This window comes from Aotus nancymaae, unplaced genomic scaffold (genome assembly GCF_030222135.1).
Source record: "Aotus nancymaae isolate 86718 unplaced genomic scaffold, 86718_ANA_hifiasm-v0.15.2.pri h1tg000007l, whole genome shotgun sequence".
In the NCBI taxonomy this organism is placed as follows: Eukaryota; Metazoa; Chordata; class Mammalia; order Primates; family Aotidae; genus Aotus; species Aotus nancymaae.
In genome coordinates this window covers 3,641,897-3,657,247 of record NW_026988418.1, presented here as the reverse complement: position 1 = coordinate 3,657,247, position 15,351 = coordinate 3,641,897, and the positions used below count along the sequence as shown (strand labels likewise).

Genomic DNA, 15,351 nt, shown 5'->3' with positions numbered 1-15,351 from the left:
CATAGCCTGCCATCAGGCCAAGTTACGAGACTGAGCGAGGGCCACAGGGTCGAGACTGGCGCGGAAACTGGAACAATCATCAAGAGACTCAGGGTCGAAGCCAAGGTTGGCCTAGGGGTGGCCGGGTGTGGGGGTCAGGTTGGACCTTGTCTAGGCTCACCTGCCGCTGTGCTAGGAAGGTCTCCCAAAGATACACTGTCCAGGAGAAGAGCAGCACGGCTCCGAAGATACACTTCTCGGCCGGCATCTCCCACAAAGCGTCCAGCGATGCCCACATCCCCATGGCCACCCGGTTCCGCCGGCTCCTTCAGCGTGCACCGGTGCCACACCGACACTCGTCCCCTCAGAGCGTCCCCGCGGTGTTACAGCGATATCCGTTCTTTCCGAAGGCCCCTACACCGACACCCGCCCCCATCCCTCCCTCTACCCGCTGCTAGCAGTGTCACAGATACACTCTTCCCCTTGCAGACTCGCCCTAGTCCCTCCTAGTTTCTACTGGAAAAGCCCCAGCCCCACCTTCTTCACTTCCGGCCCAAAGAGGGCCCGGAGCCAGAGACTGACTTCCGGGCCCTGCTGAGCTGTGTTGCATCAACATTCGTCCCCCACGATGTGACGCTGGGTTCCGGCCTGGGGTTCTGGCTCTCCTCCCGGGCCCGTGAATGCGGTGAAGTCCTCCGCTTTCTCTACAGAGCCGCAGTTCCATCCCCTGGGTCAGCTGTTTACCCTGACTGGGCTGCGGTATCTGCCCTACTTCCCCCAACAAGGCGACAGGTAGTCCGGTCTGGGGCCGGAACTGAGTGGGCCGCGGCTTCCGCCTGAGGTGGCTGGAAAGGACCGGACAGCAGCTGGCTTCCCCGTCTCAAAAAATCATGCCTCCGGACTAGAGCTACCTCAAAAGCGAGACCAGGCATTAGAAACGGAGTCTTTTGGCCAGTATTGGGGTGTTCGGAATTCAAGCGTATGAGAGAGTGGACGGTAGCGTTGAGAATTTTCATTTGATAACCTCGTCTCAACCACCCCAATTGTAGTCAGAGGCGGCGTTTTACCTGCGAGAATGCCTTGAAACAGAGCAAGGACACCGTAGGTTAGACGTACCTGAAATGAAAGTTTCTTACTTTATCTAGGGTACAAATTTGCATCAGTAAGGCGCAGTGCCGTTTCTCGCTTGGAATTCAGAAGTGAAATATGGTCACTCTGACGCCCGTACATTTATTTGACTTAAAAAGTGAGGTCTGTTATTCTGACCGAAAGTAAATCTGATGATTAATTGGTTAAACATACTATCGTTGCTAATTAACATAATTATTATTTACAATAAAGTGAGCTAAATCTGAGCTACGACTAAAATATATTTAAATTACTGTGATATTGTGATGCTAAAGATGTGTTGAAATTAATATTTTGAATTTCTCAACCTTGCCTAAATGCCTCTGAGAGTAATTAGTATAATTAAAAGTCACTAAAGAAAGTGAATGATTCTAATAACAGGATAACAAATTCTTTTCAAGTCAGATGATTTCCAGTTCTTTGCTTTCAACAAAATTAATGGTGCTCTATTGAATTGTCAGCCGAGGAAGGAACACTATTTGGTTTTTGGCATGCAACTCAGAAAAAAACCAAAGAATTGGTTGACATTCTTACAGCAAAACTACTAGCATTCCCACCTATTTGTTTATGTAAATTCATTTCTCAGCACTTGTGTCTATGAAAAAACAATTGAAACTGAACCCTGTTAATCTAGCAGTAGGAACTGTTCATCCAGATAAATGAATTAATTGGTGGGACAGCCCCATCTGTCTCACTAAGAGATGTGTTCCCAATAGAATTTCACCTTTTATAGTTGTGTATTATCAATATTTGTAATTGTGTCATTTTGATCCACTATTTACTAAAGATTACTGTGATGATTACTGATTTCAGAAGAATTCCAGCATGGAGCCATAAAGTTACAGGAAATTTTTTTTAAAGTTTAATACATACATTATATTTTTATTGCAAAAAAGTGATCAATAAAAGGTTTTTTAAACATCAAAGTATTACATTTGAATAACATTTTATGGTAGAGTACAACCTAAATATGTTAGAGATAATAAAAGAACAATGTTGAAGAGCTCCTTAGTGTATGCTTTAATGGATAATGGTGGTTATTTAGTTATTATGTAGATTCTCTTGGATACATTATAGAAAGTGATTTAACAGTTTTAAAAATTGTTTACACTGAAAAGTTGCAGTGATTTAACAGTTTTATCTTAAAATGTCAGTATTTACAATTTGCTAGAATTTACATCCATTGCAACGATTTGAATTTATGATGGAAACTCAGATACCAATTTATTTTATTTTATTTATTTATTTATTTTTATTTTTATTTATTTATTTTTTTTTGAGATGGAGTTTCGCTCTTGTTACCTAGGCTGGAGTGCAATGGCGTGATCTCGGCTCACCGCAACCTCCGCCTCCTGGGTTCAGGCAATTCTCCTGCCTCAGCCTCCCGAGTAGCTGGGACTACAGGCACGCGCCACCATGCCCAGCTAATTTTTTTGTATTTTTAGTAGAGGTGGGGTTTCACCATACTGGCCAGGCTGGTCTCGAACTCCTGACCTCATGGTCCACCCACCTCAGCCTCCCAAAGTGCAGGGATTACAGGCGCGAGCTACCATGCCCAGCCCAGATACCAATTTATTTTATTTTTTACTTTTTTTAAGATGGGGTTTCACCATATTGGTCAGGCTGGTCTCGAACTCCCGACCTCAGGTGATCCGCCCACCTCAGCTTCCCAAAGTGCTGGGATTACAGGTGTGAACCACTGCTCCCAGCTCAGATACCAATTTAAATATATGAGGGGTAAACACTTTTTCAGAATTTTCTGTCCTTCAGGTCATCGTTGCTATGCCCTCTTCACTCTTGTCTTCAGCTGAGCTTCTACCACCCAAGCTTTGTGGCTAAGGGCACAGGTTTAGAGTCAAGCTGCTTGAGTGCCAGACACAGCTCTACCATGTATTAGCAAGTTATTTAACCTGTCTGTGCATCAGATCCTCATTAGTAAAATGAGAATACTATAGTATATACTTACTTCCTCATATTGTTGAAATCAAATGAGAAAATTCATGTAAAGCTCCTAGCAATGTAGATGACTCTGAGTGAGTGCCCAATAAAGGTTAGGTACTGTTTGGGAGAAGGGCATCATAGCATTGATCTGTCACCATGTGTCTGAAAAGGTAGGGGAACAGGAGGCCAAGGTTTTAAAAAGCCAAGACTGACTGGCTTGACTGAATTCATTCATTCAATAAATACTGAATGTCTGCAAAATACCAGATGCATTTCCGGGTGCCAGGGATATAGCAGTGAACTAAAGCCCCTCTCCTGGAGCTTACATTCTTAGCTGGGTTGGATGGAGTGTTTGATAAATAATAAGCAAATATTTAATAGTAAAAGTGGAGGTGGTGATAAGTGCTATGATGAAAAAGCAGGAAAAAGGCAATACAGCATGTTGGTGTAAGGGGGTGCTGCTTTACATAAGTTGGTCAAGGAAGCCTTCTCAGATTAACTGGCATTTGAGGCCCCCAAAATAGTAAGAGAAGAAGGCATGTGGATATCTGGGGAAACTGCCAATCAGAGTGAACAGTAAGTGCAAAGGCCCTGAGATTGGCCATTGCTTATCATAGCTGAAGAATGGTAAGAGGCTGTGGAAAGAGTAAGGAAGAGGGGGAGTGCAAATCCATGCCATCATTCAGTCTTTTAGTTAAAAGACTTTCAGTTAGAATGAAAGAATAAGCTATTGCAGGATTTTGAGCAGAGAATTGCAGAGTTTTGAGCAGACAGTCCTTCTCACTACTATCTGGAGAATAAAAAAAAATTTTTTTGAGATGGAATCTCATCTATTACCCAGTGACGCAATCTCGGCTTACTGCAACCTCTGTCACCCAGGTTCAAGCAATTCTCCTGCCTCAGCCTCCTGAGTAGCTGGGATTACAGGCGCCTGCCACCATGCCTAATTTTTTTTTTTTGTATTTTTAGTAGAGACGGGGTTTCACCATCTTGGCCGGGCTGGTCTTGAACTTCTTACCTCATGATACACCCGCCTCGGCCTCCCAAAGTGCTGGGATTACAGGCTGCGCCCAGCCAAGAATAAATTTAATGGGGAAATGGAAGGAGGGAGTGCAGTTGGGAGGTCATTTCAAGAACCGAGGTGATTTAGCAGTTGCCAAAGAAATCAGAAAAAAAGAAAAAAGAATCCAGGTGAGAGATGGTAGTGCAGACTAAGGTTGTGGCAGTGGAGAACTAGTGAATTATGGAAAGTGAGTAATCACTTGTTTGCTCTTTTCAGAAAGACAGTGCTAGTAGAAGGGCTGGCCTGTGTGGAGTCTAAAAATGGGAAGCTCAAAGCAAGCTGTTGGCAGGATTTTGTTAAAGGAGAAAGACTGACATGGTGTGCTGGCTCACACCTGTAATCTTGGTTCTTTGGGACGCCAAGGTGGGATAATTGCTTGAGTGCAGGAGTTTGAGAGCAGTGTAGGCAACACAGTGAGACCTCATCTCTATAAAAATAAATAAAGGAAAAGGACTGAATATGAAGGATAAAGATTATTTTATTTATTTATTTTTTTTTTTGGAGATGGAGTTTCGCTCGTTACCCAGGCTGGAGTGCAATGGCGCGATCTTGGCTCACCGCAACCTCCACCTCCTGGGTTCAGGCAATTCTCCTGCCTCAGCCTCCTGAGTAGCTGGGATTACAGGCACGCGCCACCATGCCCAGCTAATTTTTTGTATTTTTAGTAGAGACGGGGTTTCACCATGTTGACCAGGATGGTCTCGATCTCTTGACCTCGTGATCCACCCGCCTTGGCCTCCCAAAGTGCTGGGATTACAGGCGTGAGCCACCGTGCCCGGCCCCGAAGGATAAAGATTATTATCCCTAGAGTGATAGACATTGCTGTAGGGGTAGTCCATCTACCCTTTCTAACCTAAATGATACAGTTGCTCTCAAGCTCTTCCCCTATCTTGCCTTGATTCTCTGCTTACCAAGCATCCAGGGTGCCTTAATTGATACCCTGGCCATAGGTGCTCGGGCCTCAAGAAAAGAATGATTCCCCTTGGCCGGGCACGGTGGCTCGTGCTTGTAATCATAGCACTTTGGGAGGCCAAGGTAGGTGGATCACTTGAGGTCAGGAGTTTGAAACCACCCTGGCCAACATAGTGAAAACCCATCTCTACTAAAAATACAAAAAAAAAATAGCCAGGCATGGTGGCAGGCGCCTATAATCTCAGCTATTCCAGAGGCTGAGGCTGAGGCAGGAGACTCGCTTGAACCTGGGAGGTGGAGGTTGCAGTGAGCTGAGATCGCGCCACTGTACTCCATCTCAAAAAAAAAAAAAAAAAGATTCCCTACTAGGAATGAATACCTGTACTTGGTATCAATCTCTTATGACTGTGGTGTGATTCACACATCCTCTCTGAGAAGCTGAGAGCCAGGAATGAGGTCACCCCATCAGTTTCTATCACACTGTGCACCCTAACGGGAGCAGCTGTTATTTCCTTTTCATCTAGCTCATTCTACTTTCTAGCTTATATGTTCTGTCTCACATATAGGCTCCTAACTCTATGTTACTCCCTGTTGAAAAAAAACAACCCCTATAATGGTCTATTTCTGACAGTACAAAACCCAAACTATATGGTATGAGCTTTGAGGCCCTTCATTACCTGACATCCGTCTACTCTTCAAAACCCTTCTTTTTTTTTTTTATTATTTTTATAAATAAAGACAGGATCTTGCTATGCTGGCCAGGCTGGTCTCAAACTCCTGGGCTCAAGCACTCCGTCCACCTCAGCCTCCCTGAGTGCTGATGACAGGCAAAACCCTTTGAACATTTTCCTTTGATATACTCGAGAGGAGTAACCAAGACAATATGACTGAAATGAAATTTAGACAGCACAATAATTGAGATATTGACTTAAAAAATTGGCATGACACTCCATCAGCAGCACAATAACCTCTCACCTAAACTGTCAGATAATACACACTGGTTAATTCCCATCTGTTCTGTTTGCCACATCATGAATTAAAGCATATTTGAGTATGAGGGTAGTGTGTCTTGCACTAAAGTCAAAATCCTTAATTGTATCTTTGGAAATAACAAAGCCACCCTGAAACTCTCCTTGTTGCCCAGGAAACCATCCTTTTAAAAATATACTTCCGGGACAGGTGCCGTGGCTATTAATCCCAGCACATTGGGAGACCAAGGCGGGTGGATCACCTGAGGTTAGGAGTTCCAGACCAGCTGGGCCAACCTGGTGAAACCCCATCTCTATTAAAAATATAAAAAATTGTGAACAAACAAGTACTTAGAGAGTTCACCACCACCAGGCCTGCTTTACAAGAGCTTCTGAAAGAAGCACTATACATATAAAGGAACAACCAATATCAGCCTTTCCAAAAATATATCAAAAAGAAAAGAACATTAACACAACGAAAAATTTACACTAACTAATGGGCAAAACAGCCAGCTAGCATCAAATGCCAGTATTAAAGTTATATATATTCTAATCGGATAAAAAGCCAAAACCCATTGGTATGCTGCATCCAGACCCATCTCACATGCAACGATACACAAAGACTCAAAACAAAGAGGAGGAGGAAGATTTATCAACCAATCAGAGAGTAAAAATAAACAAATAAATAAAAAGCAGGAGATGCAATTCTCACCTCTGATAAAGTAGACTTTAAAGCAACAAAGAACAAAAGAGGCAAAGAAGGACATTACATTATGGTAAAAGGATCAATGTAACAAGAAGAGCTAACGATTTTATAGATCAACGAGACAGAAAATTAACAAGGATATCCAGGACTTGAACTCAGACCCGGAACAAGTAAACTTAATAAACATTTATAGAACTCTCCACTTCAAATACATAAAACATACATTACCACCTCACACCTATCCCATAAGTGACTACATAACTGGAAGTAAATCACTCCTCAGTAATCGCATAGCATTTCATAGGTTTAAATGAAATATTGGTTGGCTGCTCGTTCGTTATTTTCTTCCCTTATTCCTTCCTGTTGGCCGGGCACGGTGGCTCAAGCCTGTAATCCCAGCACTTTGGGAGGCCGAGGCGGGTGGATCACGAGGTCAAGAGATCGAGACCATCCTGGTCAACATGGTGAAACCCCGTCTCTACTAATACAAAAAACTAGCTGGGCATGGTGGCGCGTGCCTGTAATCCCAGCTACTCAGGAGGCTGAGACGGGAGAATCTCTTGAACCTGGGAGGCAGAGGTTACAGTGAGGTGAGATCGTGCCACTGCACTCCAGTCTGGACAACAAGAGTGAAACTCCGTCTCAAAAAATAAAAATATACTTTCATGATTATCTCACCCAGGAAGAATATCTTCCATTTCTTGCCTATGTAATCATCTCTGGGACACCTCAATGTCACTTCCTCTGCAAAGCCTTTCCTGGCCCCACCTTGTATTCACCCACCTTGTTTGTCTACTTAATACACGATACGGTGAAATCTCATCCAGGGGTGGTATTTTAACTCCAGTGCATTAGGCAGGAATTACAAATGGTCAAGATTACCCTTCCCTTGGGAATATGCCTCTTGGAGACTGCTATATTGTGTTTTTTTGTTTTTTTTTTTTTTTTTTTAGACAGGGTCTTGTCCTGCCATCCAGGATACTGAAGCAATCTCTCAGAGTCAAGTGACCCTCCTGCTTCAGCTCTCTGAGTAGCTGAGACTGCAGGCATGCACCACCAAACCCAGCTAATTTTCTGATTTTTTGTAAAGATGAGGTCTCACTATGTTGCCCAGGTGGGTCTCGAACTCCTGAACTCAAGCAATCCTCCTGCTTCGGCCTCCCAAAGTGCTGGGATTACAGGCGTGAGCCACTGTACCCAGCCTTATATTGTGTCTTATTAAGCAGCATAGCCAGTTTTTCTCCAGCATGGCAACAAATCACTTCATTTCCATACCAAATGAAACTTTTTCTGTAGACCTCCTCTATGGATATGAAATATTTCATTTAGGTTCCAGATAGTTACACAGTGTTTCAAATGACCATGATGTCATTTATTTTGGCAAAAATGCAAACACTGTAAGGTTAGTGGAATCTGAGGCCTGCTGAGAGAATCATTTTCTGCCACCTCCCCAGTGGGCCAACTCTCTCTCTCATCATGGTACACATTGAGTAGAATCCCTCCTTTCTTCCCTCCCTGCCAAGGAGAATTCTACTCAGTTCAAGATGTTATGGCCAGGTGTGGTGGCTTGCACCTGTAATCCCAGCACTTTGGGAGGCTAAGGTGGGCATATTACTTGAGGTCAGGAGTTCAAGACCAGCCTGGCCAACATGGTGAAACCCCGTCTCTACTAAAAATGCAAAAATTAGCCAGGCATGGTGGCGGGCACCTGTAATTCCAGCTCCTCGGGAGGCTGAGGCAGTAGAATCACTTGAATCCTGGAGGCTGAGATTGCAGTGAGCAGAGATCCTGCCACTGCATTCCAGCCTGGGCAACAGAGCAAGACTGACTCAAAAAAAGAAAAAAAGATGTTATGACCCCACTATTAAATTCCTTGATCTGAAATTATTTGTTTGTCCAGCCAAACTGAGTGCTCCTGAAGCACTCAGGAAAGATTCCTAGGGATTAGCACATCCCTAGGAATTTATGGTTAGCATAGAGTAGGTATCAGTAAAAGTTGGATAAAATCAGTCTCCTTTATGTCAGTCTATATCTACCCCCACCCTTGCCCACTTTTGAGTAATTCATGCAGGAGACCCCTGGACTGCATATATACCTTTAGGCTGAAAACCAGCACAGGGGTCAGCCTACCTCTAAAGGACAGTTCACTGAGGGCCTTCAAACAGCACTTTCCTACTTTTTATTATATCCAGTCTAACCTCCTCAGCATGGACCTCAAGGCCATATACCTGACCACCCCCGCTTCTCTTCCTACCGTCTTAGATTCAAGTTCAGCTATCCTCTCCTCTATGGCAGCTTATGGTCTCCAGCCTGCTGAGTGTGCACTGCAATCCTAGAGACATTTTTAACTACCACTATACCCCACTTTACCCCACCATACATATAAGTAGAAGCTTAGCCCTACTAAATAGAGAGCCAGTCTTTGCAGGGTAATTTCAATAGAGTTCTCTATCTTTATTGATACACCACTGCACACATGAGGGAAACAGTGCTTTTCTGGAAAACACTGGAGTCCGTTACGTTTCAAATGGGGAAGTAAACCCTGATGTGGGCTAGGAACTTTGGCAGTCAGAGCAGCTGCAGTAGGGCTCAGAGGAGCAATCCCTCTTCGTGGCCGGTTTTTGAGCAATGATTATCCCCTCTAGGTCCTTCACTTTGTTTTCCACTGTCTGAAGTTTTTTCAAGATTTTCTCTTGCAGACCCAAGGACAGGAAGAGATTATTATTATCTTGAATTCGGAGACCACTTCCTTCTGGGTTGGCTAGCAAAGCCTGAAAAATATCTGAGCCCTTCTTGTAAAGTTTGTAGAGTGTGATTACAAACAACAACGTTTTCTAAAATGGAACAACAGAAGTGTTATTGTTCATTCATGTGAATGCTACAGTTTACTGTAAGAGAAAAACAAAAACTTAATAGTAATTCCTCATTCCTATAACAAGTCTCACTTTTTTTTTTTTTTAATTCTTCAGCTAAGATAGCAGAAGAGGTGATTTATTTTATGGTTGTTACACTCGGCCACAAGTAAACACAGAAATAGTCCAGAATGTCACAGGTCCAGGGCAAAGGACCAACATGGGCAGTTTTGGTTATGAGCAAGGTGGGTCTCAGAGGTGATTGGCGATCAGATGGCGATGAAGTTCTAGATCCATTGAGACAAGCTCTAGACAGTAGCATGCAGTCCCACAACTTGTACCAGCATCCCCAGCATCTGGCATCCCATGTTTCTGCTCCTGTGGCCTCCACGATGCAACAAGCTAGCGGTTTACTTGGACCTCTGCCTCATCTTTCTTCTTTTGCGCTTCGGCCTGCGCATTCATTTCTTCCTCCACTTGGCTCTCATGACGCAGAGGTTTCCAAAAAAAAAAAATGGCGCTAAGGCCAAGAGAACAAGTCTCACATTTAACAAAATATTTTCACACCTACTTCATCTTTTGATTTTCACTGCAAACTGGAGAGGTAGCCAGGTCAGGCAGGATTATTATTTGCATTTAATCAGTATTGTTATAATAGATACCATTTTCTGAATGTCTAGCACATGCTGGGCTCTGTGCTGGAAATTGCGTCTTTTAGGCATGACCTATTTATGTAGAAAAAAACAGAACTGGATACCTATATACTTTTCAGTTTGAACTCCATCATTGTCCAGGGTCATACATTGGAAGTGGTAGAGCTAGGTCAGGAATCCAGGAATGTACACTTTAGGACTTAGTGGTCTGAAAAACTGGATTTCTTGGTCATGGAAAAGGTTTTTAAAATATAGTAGGAGAGATCTGGGCACAATGGCACACAAATGTAGTCCTAACTACTAGGGAGGCTGAGGTGGGAGGATCACTTGAGCCCAGGAGTAGTATGCTATGGTGCTGCCTGTGAATGGCGACTGCACTCCAGCCTGGACAACATAGCCAGACCCTGTCTCTTAAAAAAAAAAACATAAAATATGTGTGTGTGTGTGTGTGTGTGTGTGTGTGTGTGTGTGCGATGCAGTGGTTCACACCTATAATCCCAGCACTTTGGGAGGCTGAGGTGGGAGAATTGCCTGAGGCCAGGAGTTAAAGACCAGTCTGAACAACATAGCAAGACCCTATCTCTACAAAAAAAAATTTTTTTTAATTAACTGAGCCAAGCCGGGCTTGGTGGCTCATGCCTGTAATTCCAGCACTTTGGGAGGCCAAAGCGGGTGGATCACCTGAGGTTGGGAGTTCGAGACCAGTCTGACCAACGTAGAGAAACCCCATCTCGACTAAAAATACAAAATTAGCCAGGCGTGGTGGCACATGCCTGTAATCCCAGCTACTCAGGAGGTTGAGGCAGAATTGCTTGAACCTGGGAGGCGAAGGTTGTGGTGAGCCAAGATCACGCCATTGCACTCCAGCCTGGGTAACAAGAGCAAAACTTCGTCTCAAAAAAAAAAATTAGCCAAGCCTGGTGGTGTGTGCCTATAGTTCCAGCTGCTCAGGAGGCTGAGACAGGAGGATCACTTAAGACCAGGAATTTGAGACTGCAATGAGCTACAATCACACCACTGCATTCTAGCCTGAGCGACAGAGCAAGACACTGTCTCTAAAACATAAAAAATTTAAAAAATAAAAACACATATATAGTAGGACAGATCCTTGCTAGGATAAGAAAACATCATCTTATTCCTTATCATAACAACTAGCATCACTTTTTTTTTTTTTTTTTTTTGAGATGGAGTCTGTCTCTGTTGCCCAGGCTAGAGTGCAGTGGTGTGATCTCGGCTCATTGCAACCTCCGCCTCCTGGGTTCAAGTGATTCTCCACCTCAGCCTCCTAAGTAGCTGGGACTACAGGCACCCACCACCATGCCCAGCTAATTTTTTTTGTATTTTTAGTAGAGATGGGGCTTCACCATATCTCCACCTATTGAATATATGTGCTAGGATTTATATATACGATATCTCCTTTAATCCTCACAACACACACACCACACACACACACATTCCTATTCAAGATTTAGGTCAGTTGGTTTACATTAAATGAGATTTTTGAGAACTGAATTTCAAATCCTAAAAATGAGATTCAAACTCCAATTTTGCTAGCTCTTACAAACTATTTGAACTTGGTTGGGTGATAATCGTTTTCTCATCTACAAAATGGAGAAAATAATCTCTGCCCTGACTACCATGCAGGATTGTGATGGTTTAAAATAGAAAGTACCTGTGACCATGATTACTAAACAATAGTGACATATGAAAATAAGTGAATGCTAAAAAATGATCCAGTAACAACATTTCTCTGCATTTATCAAGGAAACTCATCACTCTTAAGAAAGCCCTTTTAAGACCGGGCACAGTGGCCCACACCTGTAATCCTAGCACTTTGGGAGGCTGAGGCGGGTGGATCACCTGAGATCAGGAGTTCAAGACCAGCCTGGGCAACATGGTGAAACCTCGTCTCTACTAAAAAATACAAAAAATTAGCTGGGTCTGGTGGCACATGCCTGTAATCCCAGCTACTGAGGAGGCTGAGGCAGGAGAATCGCTTGAACCCTGGAGGTGGAGGTTGCAGTGAGCCAAGGTTGCAGTGAGCCAAGATTGCGCCATTGTACCCCAGCCTGGGCAACAAGAGCAAAACCACATCTCAAAAAAAAAAATAAATAAAAAGCCCCTTTAAAATCCTGTCACCTTAAGTTTCCACTGAACCTCAGTGTACCTCAGTTTCTTTACTTGTCATGTGAAAATAGCCTCCATCCATTTCATGGAATTTTTGAGATTCTCAAAGCATTGGACTATATTGTATGTCAGCTGTTATTATTGGTGACTACACAGAAGTATGTAAAATCCTGTTTCTCACAATCCCAGCCAGTTAAATTCCTACTCCCCAAAGAGCTCCTGTATACTTAGGGAGCCTTATTTTGTTAAAACACAATAATGAACACATTGTGATGACTTAATACATTTGCCTCCTTATCAGTTACAGAACAATGGCATAGTAAGAACAGAAAGGCCATATTCAAGATCCTAACTATAGTATGGTGCCTATTCTATAAATATAGTAGCATTCAAAGATGAATAAGTGATCAAAGAAATTTGGAGGGTAAGGCTGTCTTTTCAGGCTACAAGCATGTTTGGTCTATTTTATTATAGAAGACAAGCCAAAGACCATTGTGATAAAGAGCATTTTTATGCCCAAAGCCTAATTGATGGAGATTTTCAGCCAACTTAAGAGACAAGGGTTGCCTTTGCACATCTGCATGATCTTAAAACTGGGTGGCAACAATATGGGAGAGAACTAATTGAATTTCAATTTATAACTATATAAATGTCTGTAACAAAAGAGTATAACCTGAATTGACTGAATACTTCGTTTCCATAAGGCATATATTCCTATTCCCAACAAAATCAAGAAAGAAATCCTCAAGATTACTTGCAGAGCTGGAGCAATATTATCTAATAGTCCCAAACTTGTTTGCTGAGGTGCAGCAGTCTCTCCCAGAAAACTTGCTTGTATCCGATTCCATCTTGTGCTCTGAGAGACAGTATCTAAGAGGTTGTCCCGGCTAGAAGATGAAGATGTTGACATTTTAATAAGCAGCAGCTCCAGATACTATATGTGCAGAAGCTTCAGGAATCTAGATACAAGTTAGGGGGAGTAGCCTGGGGGTCTAGGTGTTCTGGAGACATTGTGAGTTGTGCTTTGTGATGTCACTGTTCCAAAGGTCAGCTTGCTTTTCACTCACCCAACCAGTGAATCTTACTCAAAACCAACCAGGTACTGGTCTGGGCTTTCAGTTCCTTTATATTGCTTTCTCTGATCTTTGGCTAGTTCTAGCTCTAGCATAGTGCTGTCTAATACAACTTTCTGCAATAATGAAAATGTTCTTTATCTTCCATGTCCAATATGGTAACCACTAGTTACTTGAAATGTGAATGGTGCAGCAGAAACTGAATTTTACATTTTAATTAAATTTGGCCAGGTGTGCTGGCTCACGCCTGTAATCCCAGCACTTTGGGAGGCCGAGGTGGGTGGATCACTTGAACCCAGGAGTTCAAGACCAGCCTGGCCAACATGGCAAAATCCTGTCTTTACTAAAAATATGAAAATTAGCCTAGCGTGGTGGTGTGCACCTGTAGTCCCAGCTACTTGGGATGCTGAAGCAGGAGAATCACTAGAACCTGGGAGGCATAGGGTGCAGTGAGCTGATGTTGCACCACTGCACTCCAGCCTTGGTGATGGAATGAGACTCTGTCTCAAAAAAAAAAAAAAAAAAAAAACTTAAATAGCCACATGTGGCTAGTGGCTACCCTCTTGGATAATGTAGATCTACATTTCCAACAGTTCCATCAAATGGACAACAGCTGTTTTCACATTAAAAAAAAAGTAAAACTGAGGTGTATTGAGGTTGAATGGAAATGTGATGAGGCAAGATTTTTAAACATTTTTTGAGCCAGAGTGTCACTCCGTCACCCAGGCTGGAGTGCAGTGGTGCAATCTCAGCTCACTGCAACCTCTGCCTCCTGGGTTCAAGTGATTCTCCTGCCTCAGCCTCCTGAATAACTGGGATTACAGTCACCCGACACCACACCTCGCAATTTTTTGTAATTTTAGTACAGATGGGGTTTCACCATATTGGCCAGGCTGGTCTAGAACTCCTGACCTCAAGTGATCCACTTGCCTTGGGCTTCCAAAGTGCAGGGATTATATGCATGAGCCATGGCACCCAGCCAGAGATAGTATTTAAACAGGGCTTTCTTAAAGAGTGAGTAATTTACTTGGTAAATAGGTGGAAGGTGGTTACTACTGGATCATTTTGTAGCATTCCCTTCTTTTCATTTGCTGCTATTGTTTAGAAATTATCTTTGGGACGGCTGTTCGCATATTTTCTCTTTGCTGATGGAGATTCCACCTCCTTCACAAGCTTCGCTTTAGGAACAAATGATATAATTTTTTCCTTTTTTCTTTCTCCCTCCCTTCCCCAGTCTCTCTCAAATAATTTTCTAAGCACTTTGTAAACAGTAGCATGCTGTATTATAACCTGTATACATGTTGACAAATCAATTATTTACTGACTAGTACCTATCTACTCATTAAAGAAGTATGGCAATATCAAAATAAAATGTATGGTCTGTTCCCAGGAAACATTCATGAAAAAATGCAGTTCACACGTAAGTATATAATCTAAATTGTGAGATCAGATTACAACAACTAGAATCCAAGAGTTTGCACCAAGAGGAGGGGCACAATAAAGGAGAGGCTGGGCACAGTGGCTCACACCTGTAATCCCAGCACTTTGGGAGGCCAAGGTGGGCAGATCACTTGAGGTCAGGAGTTCAAGACCAGCCTAGCCAACATGGTGAAAACCCATCTCTACTAAATGTACAAAAAAATTAGCTGGATGTAGTGGCACATGCCTGTAATCATAGCTACTCAGGAGGCTGAGGTGGGAGGATCGCTTAAACCTGAAGGCTGAGATTGCAGTGAGCCAAGATCATGCCATTGCACCACTGCACTCCAGCCTGGGTGACAGAGTAAGACTCTGTCTCAAAAGAAAAAAAAAATGGTGAACTGAGATGCCTGTCATGTCTCAAACTCTTGAGCTCAGGTAATCCACCTGCCTCAGCCTCCCAAAGTTCTGGGATTACAGGCATGAGTCACCATGCCCAGACCCCTATTGGATTCTTAAATCTCTATGAT

General features: G+C 43.1%; 2 protein-coding genes across 4 annotated transcripts in view; both read right to left on the bottom strand.

Annotated features, from left to right (window-relative positions):
• The window catches only part of ZMPSTE24 (zinc metallopeptidase STE24), a 52,990-nt gene extending 52,510 nt beyond the window's left edge, over positions 1-480 (bottom strand). Inside the window, exon 1 of one of the 3 annotated variants that reach the window (XM_012439103.2) lies at positions 161-480. In XM_012439103.2, the coding sequence (XP_012294526.1) occupies positions 161-283 (123 nt within the window). In that variant the 5' untranslated portion in view covers positions 284-480. The remainder of the gene's footprint in view (positions 1-160) is intronic. The other 2 variants (XM_012439102.2, XM_012439104.2) reach the window with 2 other exon arrangements.
• Positions 476-13,723, bottom strand: TMCO2 (transmembrane and coiled-coil domains 2). The gene is given in 3 exon segments (XM_012439105.3): positions 476-824; positions 9,218-9,531; positions 13,003-13,723. Coding segments are annotated over 3 exon segments (900 nt in total). The 5' UTR covers positions 13,240-13,723.
• Positions 13,724-15,351: the final 1,628 nt, after the last annotated feature.